This window comes from Berghia stephanieae, chromosome 8 (assembly GCF_034508935.2).
Source record: "Berghia stephanieae isolate SIO BIC M18660-M18661 chromosome 8, UCSD_Bste_1.3, whole genome shotgun sequence".
Taxonomy (NCBI): domain Eukaryota; kingdom Metazoa; phylum Mollusca; class Gastropoda; order Nudibranchia; family Aeolidiidae; genus Berghia; species Berghia stephanieae.
Window position 1 is genome coordinate 25,039,749 of NC_088367.1, and position 23,130 is coordinate 25,062,878.

At 36.6% G+C, this 23,130-nt stretch overlaps 1 protein-coding gene and 1 long non-coding RNA gene across 4 annotated transcripts; one reads left to right on the forward strand and one right to left on the reverse strand.

The window, feature by feature from the left end:
* Positions 1–1,828: 1,828 nt before the first annotated feature.
* On the reverse strand, positions 1,829–17,575 carry LOC144978427 (uncharacterized). 3 transcript variants are annotated; one of them, XM_078924469.1, is made up of 9 exons: positions 17,237–17,575; positions 14,841–15,033; positions 13,537–13,607; positions 12,419–12,630; positions 10,708–10,971; positions 8,616–8,718; positions 7,203–7,314; positions 5,716–5,835; positions 1,829–4,830 (listed from the first exon to the last, which is right to left on the reverse strand). In XM_078924469.1, exons 1-9 carry the CDS (start codon positions 17,311–17,313, stop codon positions 2,704–2,706), a joined length of 3,279 nt encoding a protein of 1,092 aa, XP_078780595.1. In that variant the 5' UTR covers positions 17,314–17,575; the 3' UTR covers positions 1,829–2,703. The 3 variants fall into 3 exon arrangements, with proteins under 3 accessions (XP_078780595.1, XP_078780593.1, XP_078780596.1); XM_078924467.1 differs by having other exon boundaries at positions 14,835–15,033; positions 17,237–17,548; XM_078924470.1 differs by lacking the exon at positions 17,237–17,575 and adding an exon at positions 16,851–16,973 and having other exon boundaries at positions 14,835–15,033.
* On the forward strand, positions 17,246–21,363 carry LOC144978428 (uncharacterized). The gene is made up of 3 exons (XR_013646514.1): positions 17,246–17,304; positions 18,363–18,477; positions 20,572–21,363. It is a non-coding gene; the product is annotated as an uncharacterized LOC144978428 (long non-coding RNA).
* The last annotated feature ends 1,767 nt before the right edge of the window (positions 21,364–23,130 follow it).

A 23,130-nucleotide genomic window follows, 5' to 3' on the forward strand; every position in this document is an offset into this window, starting at 1 on the left:
GTATAACGGAACACTCACTTTCAGCTTAAGGCTTATTTACCTGTTCAAATTGTCTGCCCACTGTATTCATATTCCCCTGCTAATTACCTTTTCCAAACAAGACTCCAACGTGCATATGCCCTGAGGTTCTTGTCTTGTTCAAGAGTAGCTAAAATTGCAATTACTTTTCTAAGCTGTCTGTTATTCTTTCTTACCAAAGCATCTGAATATCATTGGCTATCTAAAACAGGAACATTCTTCTGATTGGCTATTCCCATAATTCAGACGCGCTCCTTTAATTCACAAAATCAAATTCATCTCTGAATCGAATCACACACCCACTAAGAAGCCCAAGAAAGAAGAGCTATCCCTCCAATTTCAAACTTGTAAAAGTTCTTCATCCCTCGGCTGAAGGTAAAAGGAATTATTGGTTCACATTCAAAGTGGAACGAGATATTACTGTGAATTCAATTTAATCTATTATTAATATTATAGTTTGTGTATATATTTTAATTGTGCTATTCCATGGATGTTCGTAAGTTGGAATACCTGTACAAAACTATATCTATATGTATCTTATACTATAGTTAACATTTGTTTATGATCTATGCTATTATTTCATTTATATTCAATATGTATATTGCTTGAATGTCTGTACCCTACCGCCAATCGCCGGCCACACATCATAACCTCAATTATAATTGATAAAATTAAATTAAGAAATACCAGGGACACAACCCTGCTAAATTCTCATCATGTAAGATAGCTCGACTGTCAGTTGATGTTTGATACAAATATACAAACTACCATTATCATGGAGTTTCTGCTTTTCCTTGCCTTTGTCGGCAAATAAAGGCGATTATGATGTGTCGCTCAAGGACGATCCAGTGGTGAAAGACAAACTCGATTGGCTCTAAGACCTTGTTGTTTTAACTCTTAATTGAAGGTCCTTGTCCTTGAAGCACCCAGCCCGTGCCAAATCCCTGCCTCCCATCCTTGCATAGTGGTAAACCCCTGATGTCAGTCCATAACTACAACACACTGTTGTGAAGTCCAGAAAACCCTGCAAGCAGGAGCCAACCCTGGAACTAGCTGATACATTTGCCTCAATCAAGCAAGCCGGCAGGATAAAGATAAGCCAAACGGGCTTATACCATTTTCAAATGTATTTTCCACAGACACAGATGATTAGAAACTAACTCAACCAATCAATCATAAATGAATCAATAAATAAATCAATAGATAAGTAAATAATAAATTAGATTCACTCAATTAGAGCTATTCTTCCTGATATTAAATAAATACTTATTCTTTCTATCTTTTCCTGTAACAATCTAATTAAACTTTATGTATAGAATTGTTATTATTGTATTGGGCGTTACTATTGTCTTGACTCACTTGTTATTAATACAATTAAGTTATAAGGGAACCTAAGGCAATTCTTAATCACCCCTAGATTAAACCTGAGCCGTTTGTGGTATAGGTTGAGTGGCGCAGCTGGTAGCGCGCATACTAGTTTGAATCCAGACCATTGAGCTATCGGTTGGACTCGATCCCACAAAAACACACAACCCGCCACACTCCCCCCCCCCCCACCCCCCATCAAGTTGCTAGGGCAATGTATGTTTTCCTCGAACTATGATTTCCTCAAAGTCAAAGGTTTTTGCATGTCCCAGGATTTCGAGGAAACTGTGCTGGAGTATAAAGCATTGTAATTAATTACATCCTAGACTCTTTTAACTCACACAACCCAAGTCTTCTACCTGTGGCCTGTGTGTTGTCTACTGTCCTTTGAGTTTTTTTGGTCGTCTTCAAAACTGGAGAAAACAAAATACTCAGTCGCTTAATCTTAATTTTAATTGGCAAGCAGTTTTATTTAACTACAATTATGTACAAATTAAAAAAAAACACTAACTTAAATAATTTACAGAAATTTTATCTCAGCAAAAATGTTGGGGGTAAAAGTAATGACAACCAAATTAGTCATTATAACATTCTCAACATGCCACATCTTCAAAAATTTACATTTCTCACAACCTTTGGATCAAACAAAGAAATTATAGTCTGTTTATAGATAGTATGCAGATGACGTCACTCAGGCCTTTGTTATTGTTTTTGCCATCCGCGTTTGTGAGTTGTTCTCACTATAAAAGTTCATGGTTACACAGAGTTTGTGTGTTGATCCGTTATACTTCCGGATGGCAATGTTGTGAACTCCTTGGCCAAGCGCATACTATCTATAAGGAAAAATGGTTCACCTTTTAAAACTATAGTATAGTCTGAAGTAATTTTACTTTTTAACTATACAAAAAAAAATTGATGTGGCCATTTTCATTTGTATAATTAAATGTCTCTATGGCTAATAATAATACAACTGTACCTATGCTGTTCCCAAGACTGGATATAAACTACAGAGGAAAAATAGCATTTGAGGACTAATAACTATCAAAACAATAGGAAAATTAAATCATGCGAGAGTTAAAGCATAACTTGTAAGCCCTTTGACATCAGGGGTAATAAACTTTCTAACGTGGTTGTGATTTGTCTAATTATAATCAGTGGTCTGTATTTGACATTGAAGTATTATCCCACCCCACATCTGCCAACCCTTTTCCCCGCCATCTTAGAAACCCCACAATAATAAATTCCTCAGTCGTGGCGCCGTTATTCAGGGGTTGAGCTGTACGTAAAGGTCATTCTTACTCTCATTAATATTATTCTTTTTTAGCTATTCTCCCATCCACTCTGATCAGACACATGGTCCGTAATGACAACTTCTGGATGTGATTTTTTCATATGTGAAGTATAATTCCGTTTATCATTGAAACCCTTTTCACACTTATCACAGGGATAACGTTTCTCCTTTGAGTGGGTCCATAAATGTGTTTTTCGGGTGGAGACTGACGAAAAGAAAGCTCCACATATGTCACATTTATATGGTTTCAAACCAGCATGGGTAGCAGTGTGCTTCAATTGATTTCCTTTGGAATTAAACTGTCTCCCACAAATGTGGCATCCGTACATTTTTAAAGGTTCCTTGGTATGTTTTATGACGATGTGATGCCTCAAACCCGTAGCAGTTTTAAAAATTATTCCACAATCTTTGCATTGAAATGCAGTCTTGTCTTTGTGCAAGACCCTGTGGTTGTCGTATTGACTTTTAGAATAAAATGATTCCCCACATGTAGAACATTTAAACGGTTTCTCCTTCAAATGAAGATTCTTTAAATGCGATTCAAACTCTACCGAAGTAGTGAAAATGAAATCATCATTACATAAAGGGCAAGATTTGTGGTCTCTGCTATGTGAGTTTAATGTGTGTAAGGCAAAAGGAATGATATTGGAGTAATTCTTTTTACAAAAAATACATTTGAATAGACGTTGCTCTGCATGCGAGACTCTATGTCTATTATATTTATCTACATCATCAAATGATTTCTTACAAATGCTGCAAGTCAATTGTTCATTCATTATATGTACATTATTCAAATGGGACTCGAAATCTACAGACGAGGTGAAAGTGAGATCATCATTACATATAGGGCAATGATCCAACTCTTTGCTGTGAAAAGTTGAAATATGTAAGGCAAAAGAACTTTGTTTCCAGAATTGCTTTTCACAAAGAGTGCATTTGAAGTGAGCTCCTTTTGAGTGACCTATTTTTGAGTGACCTACTTTTGCGTGATTACGTTCATGGAATGTTAAGTAGCTGCGGTAAATAAACCCTTTACTACAATATGAACAAATGTAGGGATACATTTTAGTATGACAAATGATTATATGAGAATTTCGATCATTACTTTGGGAGAATGATTTAGGACACATGGAGCATTTATAAGGTTTGATTCCACTGTGAGTTCTCATATGGCGTTTAAGATGACATGGACTTATTTTTTTCCCACAAGTTGGACACTCCTCATGTTCTAATATGTGCTGTATTTTAATGTGGGACTTCAAAGATTTCCGCTTATGAAATACCTTGCCGCAAACATCACAGACCAAATTTTGTCCACTTTCATGCCATTTCATGTGTTTCTCAATATTCTTTGCTCTAAACTCCTTGTCACAAACTGTACATTTTTGACGTGCAATCTTATCAAATTCTTCATGAGATTTCAGATGTTGTTTCAAGCCACCTTTTGTTTTAAATGTCATACCACAAAAAGAACACAGTTCAGAATTATGGAACAGAATTAAATGCGCGCAGTCCGTGTGTGTAGAAAGTTCTGATGGAGATAAAAATTCCATATCGCACAATTTACACTGATACTTTCGTTTTTCATGACTCCTAAGGTGTTCTTGAAATGTGCGTCTCTTCTCAAATTCTTTCCCGCACAGTGTGCAAATGTGAAATTTATTTTTAAGTTGACTCTCTACATGTTTCTTAAGAAATTGTTTGTTTTGTAACTGTTTACCACAAAACTTACAAATACAAGGTTCATCATCATTAAGACTTTCTAGATACTGATCTAGCTCTAACCTACTTTTTAAAGTTACATGGCAAATGTTATTTTGTTGGGGTTTCCTTATTTCCATTTGGTGAGAGGACAAGTGATCTTCTTGTGTTTTCCTTTGTGAATTTGAAAATGGATAGTTTCCTAAATCTTGTGAAGATGAAATGATATCCAATCCTGATAAAGTGCTCTGTGTCATATCTGTCTGTATAAGATCAAAGTTTTCCGTCCTTCTACTGCATGTTTTATACAACTCTTGTTCTGAGAGAGGACAGAGCTCAGGTTTAACATAAGTGGCTGCCACTTGTTTAGCCACATTTGAATCTTGACTTTCGGATGTCTTGCTTTCTGACCCTTCTATCTGAACTGTAGAATATTCATTTTCAGTCTCAGACCACTGTGAAAAATAAAAATAAGATTATGTATTGGAAAAATTCAAAACAAAAGTTAGGGAAAGATGTCTGTTCAAAAGCATACCTCTAAGACCAATTGCAAATATACTCCAAATAAAGTAGAGATTTAAACCACACAGTTTATAATTCTACTTTCCTTTTTTTGATTTTTTCTAGTTTCCTAATTAAATATAATTTTTTATAACACGCACATTTCCTTAATTTTATCTCAATTTGCAACCATTAACCTCTGTTTTCCACACTTTGCTGTCAGTCAGGATTTCAAAATGAAAGTCTTGAAAATGGCTCTGGTCGAGTCATGGAATGAAGTGGTCAAAAAAATGTAAAAAAAGTAAATAAAACATTAAAAAACCTTTATTGAACTTTTTGACCTGAAATCCTTAGACTCTGAAAGGACACGAATGGATCAGCATTCATGACTCTAAGATGCCTTTTCTTTATAAAAAAAAATATGACAAAAATGCTGGCAATGGAGTATAATTGCAATGTTTCTGTGATGAGTAAGTGATAATAGTAGTCTGAGGGTATGTCACGGTGTCAGAGAGCCAAATCTGGGATCCTATTGATATGACAGCCAGCAAACAGTTATACTAGCCACTAAGCTATCCAGTTATACGCTAGAATTAGAACCAAGAATGTTCAATAAATTGGAAAATCACGGTTCTAACGATGATAAAAATATTTATTAAACATTCATGGTTCCAAAAAAAAGAGTAAATCTGAAATAAATATTTGAAAAGTTGCTTTCTAAGTTATTGTAATATAATTATCTTTCTATAGTCAAATGACTTCTTTAAACAAAAGATGTAAAATAAACGGTGTTGAGAGAGATATATGGATAAGAGAAGGTAATGTAATCAGTTTCATACCTCGCAATAATCACCACCAATTCCCTCTGTCAAGTTTTCATGGTGCACAAATTTCTCACAGTCCAAAGCATCCTCTGCCGCCACAGTCATTTCCAAATTTGATGTTTCTATTTTGAAAATCTGAGCAAATCAAAACAAAAACAAAACAACGAAGCTATAAGGAATTTGAGGTTTCCACTCATTTTTACATAATAAAACAATATGTTGTAGAGTTAATCAGTTGGTCAGTGTCTCGCTCTCTCTCCCCCCCCCCCCCCCCCCCTTCTCTCTCTCCCTCCGCCCCCCCCCCCCCCCCCTAACTATAATTCTAATAGCCATCTATTTAATCTAAATAACGTAACACAATCTGATAGAATGCCCAACTAGTCGATGAAGAGCTTATGGGCCAAAGTATATTTTCTTTTAAAGACCAGGATGAATATTTTCTATCTATTAATTCGTCTATCAATGAATAGATTTCCTTCTTTTCTATTGATACTCATTTGCAGTGACTGAGACAACAAACAAAATCAGTCATGCATAGTCTGTAAAAGAGTAAAATTATCTGATACTAAGAGAAATTCCTGTATAGTTTAGATTGAAACGAACTAAAGTATGTGAGTGACCTGAAATATGCAAATAATTATCACAAATGAATTCAAAAAATGTAAAGAAACATTCTTCCATACCTGTTTTATAAATACAAAAACAACAAAGAAACAAAAAAAAACAAAAACAACAAAAGCTTTCATATAGCACAATATCCACTAAATGGGCTTAAAGCATTTTACAAGGGGTCCCTAGCAAACAGCAACTCTTAACATGTAGGATGACACATGACGTCTGTTATGCGAAATTACAAAAAAAAAATTCTGAGAGGCAACTCTGTTAATGGCCAGGTACCCATTTTACACCTGATTACGATGAGAGAATGTCAGTAAAAAGCCTTTTCCAAGGACTCGACTATGCACCACTCAGAGCAGGACTCAAACCCAGGATCTTCTGACCCGAAGGCGAAAGTCATACCACAAGGCCACATAGCAGCACAAATGAAAACCAATGGTCAGTATCAATTCCTAGTTCTTATCTCCAGTTATGATAATGGCAAAATGGAGGGAAATGTATTGGTCCACTTAATTAACTAAACTCAATCCAAATTCCACAGCCTTTTGCCCAAAACCTGCATTCTCCCTGTTTTGAACCCTTAGGCAATGATGAATATTGTGAGACTGCAAGTACAAAAACGACACCCAATAGGCAACTTACATTGTATGAAACGTGTTCTGGGCCTTAGGCAATGATGAATATTGTACGAGTGCCAGTACAAAAAAGGACACCCAATAGCAACTTATATCGTGTAAAATGCATCTTTGCCTCAAAATGGCCTGCTGGGAGAATTAATGAAACACTGCCAAACGCATTAAGCACAGTGAAACAGTGGAAGAACACTAAATATATATTTCTATTTATCAAAACAATATCAAAACATAAAAACTGATAAAATTCACCTCTATTCCATTCATCAATGTGTGGATCAATTCTTGTACTTGATCAAGGTCACCTTTTAAGTCTGGGACATCTTTAGTATTTATACTTAGATAAATCAAGTCCATATTGACTCTGTGTTAAAAAAATAAAAAGAATAAAAAGAAAATAGCATTGTAATAAAAATATGAGACATTCGTGTCATTATGTCAGCATACCATACTTTACCGACATTCCGTCTTCCTACAGAAGTTGATTCAAGAAGCGCAATACTTCATGCTCAAGAGCCATTACTGAGCAGTCAATTATCTTTTAGCCACTTATTTGGATAAAATGTGGGACATCCGGCACGCCTTCACCTGCACTGATCGTAATCTAATTTATGCTATAATTTGCAAACGTTGCCACAAGATATACGTGGAAGAAACCGGCAAGAGACTACGCGACAGGTTTGGACAACATCTGTGCTCTATTGAAAATGTAGAGGACAAACCTGTCACCCACCACTTCAATAGGTCCAGTCATCGAGGATTACACGACATCCAAATCGCCGCCCTTAAGTTCTGTCACAACACTAGACAACATGGGAAATACAGGGAGGCAAATCTGATACTTAAACGGAACTGGACCTCATTTAAATATTATACTACCTTTATCTCTTGCCCAAACCCCTGACTCCCCCGGCCATCCATTGTCTTTTCCTTAAATTTCATACCAGTATCATTACTACTACTACTACTACTACTACTACTACTACTACAAAGACGACTACTACTACATGACACTTGTTAGGCGTTATTACAGTTTTTCAGACAGAGACAATGCTGTACCCATTTTACACCTGAGTACAGGGAAAGAATGAGTAAAGAGCCTTACAAAGGACTCAACTATGCGCTGCTCAGAGCAGGACACGAATCTAGGACCTTCCAATCCAAAGACGAGTATCACTCCACAAGACGACATAGCCGCAAAATTATTATTATTATAATTATTATTATTACTATTATTATTATTATTATTATTATTATTATTATTATTATTATTATTATTATTATTATTATTATTATTATTATTACTATTATTATTATTATCATTATTATTATTATTATCATTATTATTATTATTATTATTATTATTATTATTATTATTATTATTATTATTATTATTATTATTATTATTATTATTAATATTATTATTATTATTATCATTATTACTATTACAATCATTTTTTTTTTCATTCACTTCTCTCCAGGACAGATTGAAGATAATTCAAAATTGAACTTTACTGTGTTGTGTAAAGCAGCCATCACAATTTCTCTTTCCATTATAAGAATAATTTGAATCCTAACTAAGCGACATAAATAACATTGTATAATAATTAGCATACTTATAACAATACAACTTTAATTATAAGATTAAATACATGAAATGGATACCTTGCCAGCTGTTTTAATTCTTGAAATATTTCATACAAACGCATATATTCCTTCACCAGTACCATCACTTCACTGTCCTTAAAAGGCCTCTGTAACTTCAAAACTGAAATAAATCAAGAGCTCAATTAAAACGAATATAACATTGAATCTTTTTCAAGACTTCCTAAAAATTCATGTAAATATCCTCAATTCACAAACATTTTGCAAAACTATACATGGCTCTTATTTCATTAACCCACAGCTTACCACCTACCGTAAAATCGTCACATTTGTTACGATACAATATACATTTTTCTTATTCAGATGTGTTTTGTACATCACAATGTTCTTTAATTAATTAATAAGAACATAACGTTGTTTTGTAGAGAGATTGTTTAAGTTTAAAAAAGCAATTTTTCTGCTGGGTAAGCTGCCACTTTGGGGAAAATACTGAAAACGATCGGTAAGGGAGAGAGTTAACAGACCTCATCTATGGAGTTACAAGGCTTACACAAGTCAAAGTGATAATAATAAGCTGCTAGAAGCTGTGGGCTGTGTAAAAAGTAATGAACAAAAATGAATATATAACAGCTTCAACATTTGATATTTTTTTCTGTTTTGAAGCTGTTATATTTGCTTTTGTTTAAATGACTATTTCAGCCTCCATGTTAAATATTTAAAAAACCGGGGTTGCATTTCAGCCTCCATGTTAAATATTTAAAAAACCGGGGTTGCATTTCAGCCTCCATGTTAAATATTTAAAAAACCGGGGTTGCATTTCAGCCTCCATGTTAAATATTAAAAAAAACAGGGTTGCATTTCAGCCTCCATGTTAAATATTTAAAAAAACAGGGTTGCATTTCAGCCTCCATGTTAAATATTTTAAAAACTGGGGTTGCTGATATAGGAAACATTTTTTTTACAGAACTTTTGTGATAGTACTGGTACACCAGCATAGGACCAAACACCCAAGTTTAATGAAAATTTAAAAGGCATTTACATTAAATTCTGATTTTTTTTCCCCTTTCGTACGGGATGGAAGACGTGATACATTTATGACTAGCTTTTCCTGTTTCTTAGAAGCATTTCCTGAGTCTGGAATTAGTGACATCGTCTTTAACAGCAGTGATTTACTCTGAGTACCTTTCATGCTCACAAAGGTTGACTTTTTTTGTTGGTAAATTTGGTTTTCTTACATTGCCAGGCAATGTGAATAAATCAAATGAGAGGGATTTATCTACAGAATGGAAGATGACATCATCCCTTTTGAAGAGTTGGACACAAGTTTTTTTAATTCATTGGTTTTACTGAAAATTGGCAACCCAGTAAAACTCTCAATTGCAACTGACATAAAATAATTTGAGTTTCAAGTATCTAAAACCAGCAAATTGTAAGGAATCAGATTGGGGACCAAACTGGAGATTAAGCTTTTTCAGTACAAGTCGTTCGAAACATTTCATAACAATAGATGTCAGGGCTACAGATCTGAGATCATTCATACAAGAGACCTTGCCTTTTTTGGGGACAGGGACAATTTTCAATGTTTTCCAAATGACTGGAATACAGGATTGTTGGATAGACATATTAAAAATAATGGTGAAAATATAACACAATTGCTCGGCACACACTTTCAATAACTTGCCTCTAATGCCATCTGGCCCACACGCCTTCCGTACATTTAGACTCTCAAACTCTCTCCTCACTTGCCGTTCATCAAACAAATCTCATCTTCTTCTGCCACGTCATTTAATAATGTTGATCTAATTTGCCATAGATTCTCAACTTTGTGTTTATACATTTTTATGCATGCCACATCTGTAAACGAATTTCGATTTTTTTTTTGGAATAAAGTATACATTATTATTATTATTATTAATCCCACTTCATTTGAAATACGCAGAAATGATTTAGCCTTAACAGGTGAATTGTTGACACTGATGACCAGGCCTGACTGGTTTAAACCAGAAATGTCTTTGTCCATACTTATTCAGGAAATGGTTAAAAAAACAACATCAGTAATCCTATATGTGAAAGCTTTTATCATTAAATTAAGCAGTCATGGTTAGATCATGTGAATAAGAACTTTGAAGAGGTAATATTGATATATAATTACCTTGCTCATTAATCTCCACAATGTCTGTCCATTTTGCTGCAATAAATGGACCACGTGAGTCTTTGGCATCTCTGGCTGTTTGATCCTGTTTGACAGAATGGTCCTCATTGCCATCATTGTGACCAATGCCAACATCACTGCCATCATTTCGGTCAATGCCAACATCATTGCCATCATTGTAGCCAATGCCATCATTATAGTCAATGCCAACACAATTGTCACCATCACCATTAGCCAGATTGACATCATCATGCCCCTTTCCATCTGAAAATAATTTCACAGGTGTATAAGTGATGACAATGTTGCTGCTTGAAGAGCGAAGAAAAAATAAGAATAGGAAATAGAAACCAAGCTTCAATTCAATTATCTAATAAAGACAGATTATGCGGATATTCTGCAGACCTGCCAACATACGATTATGCCAACCAAGGATTTCGGTGAGCAAAAACAGGGATTTTTTGTCCCAGCAGAGATAATAGGAAAAATGAAAAAAAAAATAAATTGCACTCACCAAAACTTATTTACACTACATGAAGGGGTCAGGATCAAAACACAAATCAGATATTGAGAGAAACAAGCATTAACAAAACTCATTTTTGTGGCCATGTCTTAGTACTTAGTACAAACAAATTTAAACTCGAAACATCTTAATTTGACCTAATCAGGTGGACGTGCATTAAAATAACATTCAATTTGGTATCTTACTTGCTTCTCTATAACAAACCGTTCCCGAGTTATTGATATCTTTTCTGTTTAAAATATTAATCAATTTTACAGAAAATCTGTGATTTCTCTACTGCCTCTAGCGGCAGTGATCGGAAAGTTTGGGTTCTGCAGTAGTACTGGGCCACTAGTTGTGTTCACAGAATTTGTGAACAGTGCATTAAAAATTGTTGTAAAGAGCCTGAATACTGATGACAATCTTAGCGGGGATTCCATAAAAGTACAGAATTTCCAAAGTGAACTGCTGTGTAGATTGTCAAACAAAAGCCTTCTTAAAAATCAATGTTAAGTGGGATGTTTCATTCATGTGATTGCTCCAACACTTGGCTTGTCTTAATGTGAAAACATGGTTTGTTCAGGACTGACCCTTACCTACTTGTTCTTGCCTGCTGAAGAGATTATCATCTGTCGTCTTCATCCATTGGAGTAGGATATGCTGGTGAGAGCTAGAAGAGTTATTCCTCTCCAGTTGCTGCAATCTCCCCTCCCCTCCCTCCCTCCCCCCCCCCCCCCCCCCACCAGTAACTTAACATTTGTTCCTCTTTTCATACCTTCTGTATTCCAAACCTTTTGTAGTATCTTATTCAATAATTGAGGTCATTCATAATTGCCTCAAAATGTTGCTTCCATCTTTTAAGTTTTCCTATCTCAATTGTCAGGGTTGTAACATCTTCTGCTTTTACAGGGCGAGCACAGTTCTGTCAAAAATCACTTTTGTTGAGTTTTGTTGTGACTTTTGAGATTCATAAATTATGAGTTTATCCAGAGAAAAATTTAGACATGCAACAAATTGTTTAGATTAATGCCAGAACATGGCTTGTATGAATTCAAATTTATGTGCTGATTTGTAAATTTAATATTTTGTGTGTGTTTGCGCGTATATGACTGCTTGTGTTTTTGGTTTTGAAATATGTTTATTGTAAGCTGAAAATTTAATATCATATAGCTTGTGAAATTTCAGAAAAAAAACCCAAAAACAAACCCTCACCGTCATTTTCATATATTTCTGGGAACACAGATGGAACTACGAACTTGTGAAGTTTTCGATGAGACACTTCACTTTCGGGATTGGAGAAGTCTTCGGGACGAAAGTGATCACTGCAAATTACTGTCCTGCAACCTGGCAGCCAGAGTTTTCCATTTGCCTCTCGACCTACTCTCCTTGCCCATTTTTTAAAGAGCACTGGAATCTTTGGAAATCTATAAAAAGAAAGATTTCAGATACTCAATTATTTAATTAATAATACTCCCTTTGCCTTTTTACTCGTTTAGGTTGTTTTCTGAGGTTTTAAAGCACTTGGATCCTGGAAAGTCATTTCAGTCTCAATAAAAAGTGATAATCAAGAAATCATAGATCTAGAGTTTCTCCCATTCACTCAATCCCATGACCAGCAGTTGAGCATTGCCATCTTCAACATATAAATAAACTGGACATTCACTTTCATTTTTGTTGCTGTCAATGCCTTATGCTATAAATTATGGGCTGTTGCAACCAAAAGTTCATACAAACTATTAGAGGGATAATTTATAAAGAAAAATATTTCAAACAAAAAGACACTCCCTTCTGACTCTACCTCTCAGTTTAGGACAGATGTAGATCAAAACCAAATTAATTCATTACAGAGCAAGCTCAAAATGTTAATGTTTAATGGAATGGGACATGACAGAGAGGAAATAGTTGGCAAGAGTGTATCTATCCCACAGATAGAAGTTGAAAAAGTAGTCCTTCAGAGCCATACGGCCCATGGAGCCGGAGTTTATCCCGGTTTCTATAGCTAGAAACGGACAATGGCAATTATTTGTTATCCTTTGGATAGGATGCTAGTTTATCACAAAATATTTTCCACCAAATCTAACAGACTCAGCTACCCACTCACTGCTAGGTGGACAGGGGGGGCTGTCAGAAACAAAATCTCAATTGCATCCAGGATTGATCTCAGTCCCATTGCATGTGAAGTGAGTGCTCTACCAACTGAGCTATTGAGATCTCCAGTTAACGGGACCCCCATAGAAGTTGAAAGACCCAATATATATCAAATTGATTAATCTGAACAATGGAGAATATAGAAGTATCATTACAAAATAATGTATAAAATACCAACATACTTGTGAAAACTTTTAGTGGTACATCTTGATTTGCGATTTGTGCAGCCAACCACAGCACACAAGTCCTCTTTCTGTGGAAAAAAAAAAGTAAAGGTCATGGTTATGTAATCATGTCTGAACACTTATAACATCTAGAATATGTATGCACGAAGGAATGAATACGACTTCGCTGTCTCTTTTTTTTTTTGTTTAAAGGCAACAGTAAAAAGGAAAGAAAATGGGAGAGTAATAAAAATCTAGAATTGCAATTAAAAGCACATAAGAAAAGTAAGACAAAGCGGAATTGGTTCAAATAGTAACAAGTGTAGATACCAAGAACACACTAATAGTAATAGTGTACATAGGTTGAGATCACCTAAATGTCTCATCCTGACACAAGCACAGGTCCCCACTTAGTTGAACACCCTCAAATGTTTACAAATTAATATATACATGTAAAAAAACAAACAAACACAAACAATAATAATACAGTGCATAACAGAGAGATGACTTACAAGACAACAATAAAAAAAAAACTGAACATCTCCCAAAACTCAAAATATACATTTGACTGCTTCCCTCCCAGCCAGGGTATCCGGTCATGGTCAGGACAAAACTAAAACTGAATAATCTTATTCCAAGACAAAGACAGAAAGCATGTTGAATAACAGATCTAGGGGGATAGAAGACTCACTATGTGCCTCCCTGCCCACTATGGGAGGTCAGGTTAATTTATTTGGATTATTCCCTTTATATGGAAGTGTGAAGAAAAATTGTTCTTTTTTACATTTTTTTTTTTAAATAAAAGACTTTTTATACAAATGTTAGCCTGATAACATTGTCAGGTTAAGATAAATGGATTTTTTAAAAATTATATTTCTTTATTAATTTTATATGATACCTAACCGTATTCATTATTAATGCTAATAATAATAATTGTTTCATAACTTCATGTGCATCTTTTGAATGTGGAAATGTACTACGGTTTTAAAAAATACTAAATTCCGCAAGTAAATAGACAGAAAATCTGTAACATTGCTCATCCTATATGTGAGAAGATACTTCTTGCAACCCACATACGCGTCATAAAAACTCATTATACTTATTATACATGCCAAAAAGCTGTTTTTCGCCTGGACTGAACCAGCAGTGTGCTGTCTGATCTTGAAGGCCACAGTTGTATAGTTTAGCCCCAGGAACGGTCCCCAGTGTTCAACATTTCCACTAGTGCCTTGATTCATGACTGGGTGCCATGAGTTGAGGATAGATATCAAACAATGAGTCAAAAATTGAAGTCTAATTAATTAATCTTTTTTTACCTTTACCTGCTGTAAATATTTGGGGAAATCAAAAATGGTTGGCACTGCATTAGGAAGAAGCCTTGTCCGCTCCCCTTTGTGAAAAAGGTGTGGCTCAAAATGTGTCGAACACACAACATCACTCTTCGAAGGGGTGTACTCGTATCTTCTCATTTTCTGAAGCCATTTCTGAAGAATTTTTGGATTCTTCAAGGGGAATCTGAAATTTAAAAAAAAAGTAAAGTTAAAAGTACACTTGGTTTTTAACTCCAACTCAGTGAGGTGGTGTAAGGAAGGAGCAGTTTTTACAAGCAGAGAGAGAGAGAGAGAGAGAGAGAGAGAGAGAGAGAGAGAGAGAGAGAGAGAGAGTACATCAAACTAACCCTTTAATTTTTAGTTTTAGGAAAGACCAATAAAACTAACTTAATTAACCCGACCTAAATAAAAATAGCAAAAAAAAAAAAAAAGAAAAAGAAGGCCAGCTCTATTTCTCCGAACGGTCAGGAAAATTAACTTGAACTCTATTTCTCCGAATGGCTGGCTAACCTCCAGTAGCTGATGAGTTTTATGTACATTGTTATTGTTGACAAAGACAAATTTTATCAAAAAGCTGCGCTATCGCGAATACTCCATGATACGTTCACTTTTGCACTTCGCGCTGAACTATCAAAGAGAGAACATAAGTAAACCTAAATAACAAAGCCAAAGTCTCAAGAGGAGAACAGAGGTTGAAAGACAAGATAGCACAAACTCAAGATAGAAGTTGAGAACAAGAGACAGAGCGATTAAGCACTGGCAAAAGAAACGGGAGACAATCCGAAAGCTCCTACATCCCCAGTATTCTTTCAATTTGTATTTTCACCCTTGAACTTTTGTCAGGCGTTTATGTATTCAATTTGTTCATATTGAAGCATTTTAAAAACTCTAGAACAAACTTTGATAGATTTGTGAAAGTTTATAATTTCCAAATTTGACCATTATTTTGATTCTCGGCCGTCATTTTGATTTGTCAAGTATTGAAAAGTAGTGCAAAGCAGCCCGAGGTTTTTTGGGGTTTTTTTTTTGGGAGGCCTTCTGAAAGCTCCTACATCCCCAGTATTCTAGTTCTAGTAGGGGGTTTGGGAGGGGGGAAACTTTTTATAATGGTCTAGTGGAGGATATAGGAGGGGAGAGACTTTTTATTAAAAAAAAAAAGTTTCCCCCTCCCAGAACATTATAAAAAAACGAATAATGGGGATGTAGAAGCTTTCGGAAGGCCTCCCTTTTTTTCTATTGGGGTTAGCTCGCGATTGGAGGATTTTTTTTCTATTAGGAAGTCATAAGTCTTAGCAAAGGTGCTAGGGTGTTTGTTTTTCCTATTACTATTACTATTATTTATTATGGTTAGATGTAGTTAAAGGTACTACTAGAGGGATCCAGCAATGAATGACCTGAGTTTGATACAAATTTTTTTTGGTTCGTGGAGAGCTCATACGGTAGAGTCACGCTCTCACCGGCCAGGAGGAGTTGTCGTACCAATAAGGTCGCGGGTTCAAACCCCATCAACCGCCGAAAAATTTTTATTCTCTAGTGTCTTCTGGCACTTTTCTATTTACTTCATCTTTTGTTGTTAAAGGTACTACTACTACTACTACTAAGTTTTATTTTTTCTTGGGGTTAGTTGAGGGAATATGATTTGAGTTGTTTCCCTTTGACTGAATTAATGTAGATGGTTCAGGCAAAGTATTCAGTTTTGCCAATTCATCTTTCAAGGGTTTAGTCTGTGTGGTAGCACTGTGGATCATAGATTGTTGGCAAATCTTTCCAGAATCTGTCCAAATCAGCTTTGAAGGCGTTTACTACACTTTCAGTTTCAGCATTCTCAACTCTGGCTAGTTATTCCAAGTATTAATTGTTCTAACAGATAAGTCTGCTGTGTTCTTTTTCTAATTTCATTGAGTGAGTGTCCCCTGGTAGAGCCTTGATTGTTGATCTCAAAATTTGGTCTCTTGCAGGTACACATTCCATGCATAAACTTAAATAATTCGATCATGTCACCTCTTTTTCTCCTATGTTCAAGTTCAAGGCTTGGGAGTTTGAGTTTCTTCAGACGATTTGTGTATGGCAGGTCCTTTTAAGTGAAAACAATAATTTTGTGGCTCGTCTTTGGACATCTTCAACTTCTTGGTATAAAGTTTTATTACTTTGTAGGAGCTTTCGGCGTTCGGAAGGCCTCCCCAAATCCCCCCCCCCCCCCCCCCCCCCCCCCCCCCCCCCCCCCCCCCCAAAAAAAATAATCTTGGTCTTGAGAATTGAGAAGTGAAGTGACGGGAAACCGTTCGGAGAAATAGAGATCAAGTTTATTTTCCAGAGATTTCGGAGAAATTGAAATTTATCTAGTTACTTCGAAAAAAAAAAAAACCCTTCCCAATATTTACACTCACTTGTGGAAAGTGATACCAGCAGCTCTATTGCCCTTGGTGTCCTTTCTGGAGCAATTTATCGCAACACAGTAAGACATGTTTTTATTTCCTAGAGACAAAGGAATTAGGGGACACAAAACCCCCCAATCTTGAAAATGAGTGATGAAAGCATGAAATTCTTATTCGTATTCTAAGGTTTAAATCGTGATAGAGAACCACTTTTTCATTACTCTAAAAGCTGCAATATCAGTAATTTAAATTGCCACATTCAGAATATTTTTTAGCTTCTATGTTGTCAAAAAAAAAAACCCCCCAAAAAACCAACAATAACAACAACAAAAATGTGTAGTGTTGCCAGGTGCCTTTGCATGAATTCCGCCAACTTTATCCTACTTCACCTGCGATATTTGCCCAAAATCCGCCCGTTGATTTAAAACACTTATTATCAACAATAGTGTCTCATAATAAAAATTATGTAACTAAACGCTACTCGCCTATTTAAAACTGTTTCCTTTTTAAAGGCATGAAGATTCGGAATTTCGATTTTGTTTGAACGTGGGTTTATATTGTCGGATATTGTTTTCACCATTTTCACTTTCGGTTAATCTGAATTAGGTTTTATAATATAACAGGCCAACAGTACACTCCCAATAGATGCTTCTAAAAGCCACTTTGGGGGGGGGGGAGAGAGAGAAGAAATAATTATACTTGATTGCTATACTTTTTTACTTTTCCAATCATCAAAAACCTGCCATCCGCCGCCAGGCCATTTTCTCCCCACCACGCGATGATAAATATCCGCCAACCTGGCAATACTACACCGCTTTGATTATTGACAGACACTGCCTGGCAATAACGATGAACGATTATACACAGACAGTTTTTTTTTTTAATTTTTGAAACTCAAGCTCTTTTAAATATTCATCCACATTCCAGAATATGGAAAGTTTAGCAATGCACATAGAAATAAGTAAAGTTGATAAAATATCAATAAAAGCATAAAATTAACCTACGTTGAGGACCGTGAGAAGTGGGACACGGGAGAAGTGGGACAGATCAATATTTCGTTTATATTTGAACCAAAATATCATGTATCGCAATGAGACCCTCTTATCTCTCTGTTACTTTATATCTACCTTCCTTTCAGCACGTGACAGTAACCAGATTCCACGAAATTGAAACCACACCTTGAAACGTTTATTTTGTATTCTCTCAATCCGTTGGATCCCTTCCTTGGTTCACTTTCCACTGACGCATTTAAGGTAAGTTCACATAACATTTTCATTTTACTTCAAGTTTTGTTCATTAGTTTTTTTTTGGGTTTTTTTGGGGTTTTTTTTTTTGTTTTTTTTTTTGTTTGTTTTTTTTTTTGAGTTTAGCAAACAAGCTAGATTGAATTTACTACCATTGACTACCTATGGTGAGAAGTGGGACAGGTTGCGAGTATTGAAAGGGGAACCTGTAAGACAGGATGCGCCTGACCTTGGAATGTCGAAGTCTGCCCTTCATCGGTTTGTCTTGAAATTCAAGCAAAATAATGAAGACATAAATAGCGTTGTTCCAAATTACCAAATGCAATGATATTCACTGCAATTCAAGAAGCTGAACTAGCATCTTATCTCATAAAATGTTCATCAATGTTTTATAGTTTGACAACCGAGACTGCAAGAGTTCTTGCGTGCGAGCTGACAGTGATGGACAATATAAAATCCCCACGAGCTTGGAAGAAAAAAAAAAAAAGCAGGCCCTGATTGGCTTAATGGATTTTTAGAAAGAAATTCAAACGTGTCTTTACGGCAACCAGAGGCAACTTCCATTGCAAGGAGCACATCATTCAATATCAGTACAACTTGACAACGTTTTTTGAAAACCTTAAAGAAGTTTTCCATGCCACACAAACGGTACCTTTCAACGTCTACAACTTGGATGAAACTGGTTTGACAACAGTTCACCGTCCCCCTAAGGTCATCGCCCAAAAAGGGATAAAACATAAACAAGTTGGACAAGTAACATCCCAAGAAAGAGGAGAGCTTGTCACTTTGTGTGGGATTGTTTCTGCAGCTGGAACGAGTTTGCCCCCATTGACGGTTTTCCCTAGGAAAAAGGACAATCATCTCTTCACAAGAGACGCTCCACCTGGTACTAAAGGATTAACCCATGCATCTGGTTCTGGTTGGATGAACGGAGAACTATTTCTCAAAACGTTGGAGCATTTCATCCACTATTCTGGTCCATCTAAAGACAAACCTGTAATCCTGATATGCAACAACCACGAAAGCCACATCTCCATACCAGCTTTAGAACTGGCACGAGAAAAAAAAGTGCATATCATTACTTTACCCCCTCACACTTGACAAAAGACACAACCATTGGATAGAACTGTATACGGACCTTTAAAGTGTTATTTCAATTCAGCATGCGATTCATGGTTGTTGCAACATCAAGCCAGGCCAATCACCATTTATGAAATGGGAAAACTTATGGGCGATGCATGGATTCAAGCTGCAACTCCAGCTAACATTATTTCTGGTTTTCGGGCTAGTGGCATCTGGCCATTGAATGAGCATGTTTTCACTAATGACATGTTTCTGCCTGCTTAAGCTACTGATCGACCCCTTGTAGACTCAAGGTTTCCTGTCTAAAGAAACCAGCGCTTGTCCAATCCTCGAAAACTCAACTTGCACGATTGACCCGCCACCTCATTCTGAGCAATCAGGTCGAATCAACCATAAGAATCCCTCCCCAAGAACACCGATATAGTCAATCAGCTCCACAAATACACAAATGCAAGACCACTGTGCCATCTCACCTTCAATCACAACCTGTGCTGCAGGGATTCTTTTCATGGGTTCAAGCTCGAACAGCTTGACAATAAAAGGAGCAAACCAATCCTATAAATGTCCCCCATGCTGCTGGTATTCTGTTCACACAACCCAGAGTAATCACGACATCCGCAACCCTTTCCTGGTGCTTCAGATGCTGAACCATTATCCTGCTCCTGCTATTGCTGCTACCCCATCAGTCAGACATCATAGTTCTTTAGCTTCAACTTCAACTGCCTTCGAAATAAGCCCTGTCGAATACAGAGGATACCCTAAAGTAAGAAAAATGCTTTTACTTTTACATGCACTCCGACAGCGAGAAAATAGGCAAAAAGATCAAATAAGGGAATTGAGAAACTTGAGAGAGAGAGAGAGAGAGAGAGAGAGAGAGAGAGAGAGAGAGAGAGAGAGAGAGAGAGAGAGAGAGGTACGTGGCGGGACACGCGCACACACAAACGCAATGGATAGAAAGATGGATCCATTTCATGCATCTTTTTCATTATAATCATATATCATGTTCATTTCGTTCTCCAGGCTGCTCTTCGCAAGATATGAACCAAAGGAAGAAAAAGAGGGAAGAGCATGATTGCATCTTCATCACCACAATTTAAGATATTAAAGATTGCAAAGGAGCCAAAGAACCCCCCAAAACCACCAGCATTATCAACGAAAAAGACCTTGTTTCCTGAAGATTCTGTTTGATGGTAATGATAGCGAGCATTATAAGTGAGAGTGAATGTGGGCAACCTACTGTGGGTCTGGGTCATGTGGCTGGTGCGAACATTGGTGACTATGTGCTGATTGAGTTTGATTCAAAAACAAGCAAAGTATAGTATGTTGGGTGTGTGTTGAACGAGAGGGATGAAGATGGGGATTATGAGGTGGAGTATCTAAGGAAGAAAACGTTGAAAGTGAAAGATTCCTTAGCCACAGGTGTCAGCTTCCATCGGGCATCAACAGAAGACATTCACAGTGTCCCTGAAGATCAAATCAAAGCGATCTTGCCTCCGCCCACTAAAGCTGGAATAACAAGAAGAACAGAGAGCACAATTGTTTTTAAGGTTAATTTTGGGCAATTGCCCATTCGCTGATTGGACCAGCAGAAATTGCTGTTATCCTTGTTTTTTGTTTTAATGCATCAATTGCTGTCCCACTTCTCCCCACCATTGTCCCACTTCTCACTTGGACTATATATATATGTAATTTTTCTTGTAAATTAAAAGTAATAAAATCAACGTTCTTATGATTTTAAAAGTGGTTACAATTACAAGACGTGAGAAATGTTTTACTTTGTTACGGAATAAACTAATTGTCAATGGACACATTAAAATTTAAAAAATATGACGATTTTAGTGGGATCTCATTTTTTTGTCCCACTTCTCACCACTCTCCCCTATGACGTCTGCCTTAGAAGGCTTGTCGGAGTCGACGCTGTGTGTTCGCCGCCGCTTTGTTTGTTTGTTTTTTGTTTTTTTGGGGTCTTCTTTCTCCTGAGCGTTGCAAATGATAATTGCACCAAGAAATTCATGTTCAGAAACGGAAGAAGACCAAACACACAAGGAGAAGACAGACTCGCTAAAAAAAAAAGCAAAGCAAATCCCGACCACTTCGAGGCATAGGGTCACATTTTTGTCGATTTTGAAAAAGTTTTTGATAGCCTACACAGAATTTCTGTGAAAAATACTTCGCCATTGGCTTGGTGAGAAGTTGCCAGGCTTTGATAGCAGAAGTGAAGAGGAGACACTGGGTGGCTGCGAATCGGCTTCGGTCAAGAAACTGCCTCACAGCAAGTGCGCTTCATCTGTGTGGACTTTCCACCTGTCCTACATGTACCCGATGTGGACAAGAACCCGAAACGGCAGAGCATCTAGTCGAACGGTGTGCTGTGATGATACTACCGGGCGGGTTCGTGACGGTGCACGAATGCGGACCGAACTTTGCTGATTGGGTCGATCGTCATAACATAGTAGTGTGAGAACCATAAGATGCTGCCGCCATTGGCATACCGACGAAGATGGCCAATCATGAAATATACAATTTGATGACAAGAAGAGAGGCATTCGCTGGACACTGACATCCTTTCTGGAAGATATAGACAACGCAGACGTAAGTTTCCAGTACACACAGAGATGCCTCAGAGAAACTAAATGAATATACTACACAAGAACGCCTCGAAAATAGACACTTAGATAACCACGCCTCTCAGACAGTCGTCATAATGTAAACAATGGCCGTGGTTGGTTGACATAGTAAACTACACAGGATTTACTGTCGATGGTATGTGTCTTAGTAAAATACCCACTGTTTTACCGCTTGATCAATCGACCCAACAAAGTAAACTATGTGTAAACTTAAACGTTTATAACATGATCGACAAAATTGTGTGATAACGAGTCACCCATAATTTGGTGGTATATATAAAAAAAACAATGATCAGAGACGTCGATTTCATTCCCGTAATTGTTTATAATCAACCGAGCACATGTGGAGGTGTGTCACAAATGCCATGTTTTGATTGGTCAAAATCTACTGGTTAATTGGGACTGAAAATAAATTTCGATAAGGCCGTGTACATGAGAGTGAATCCAAAACATGATTGTGAAATAAGGATAGATGAGCATATAATTGAAGAGGTAACAAAACTCTCCTACTTTGGGTCCAACCCCCCCCCCCCCTAAAAACCACAAAAACAAACGATGGGAATGCAGAACACGACATCAAGTTCAAGCACAGGCTTTCGGCATGCTGAAAGGACACACAAGAAAAAAAAAAAAACATCCCAAAAAATCAGTCTACCTCGACTGGGGATCGAACCTCAGACCTTCTGATTACAGGTCAGACGTTTTTTTGTTTTTTAAGGGTTTTAAGTTGGACGGCGCTTGCAACACATTAAGGTCATATCAGCGCCAGTAAAAAGGAAGAAAATGGGATATTAAAAAGTTCTAGAATTAAAATAAAGCATCCAAGAAAAGGGAATTGGTTCAAATAAGAAACAGGTGTAGATTCCAAAAGCACTCTATCAAAGTACTTAGTTTGAGATCACTAAAAGTCTCATCCAGACACAAGCACAGGTCCCCGCTAAGAGGAACACAC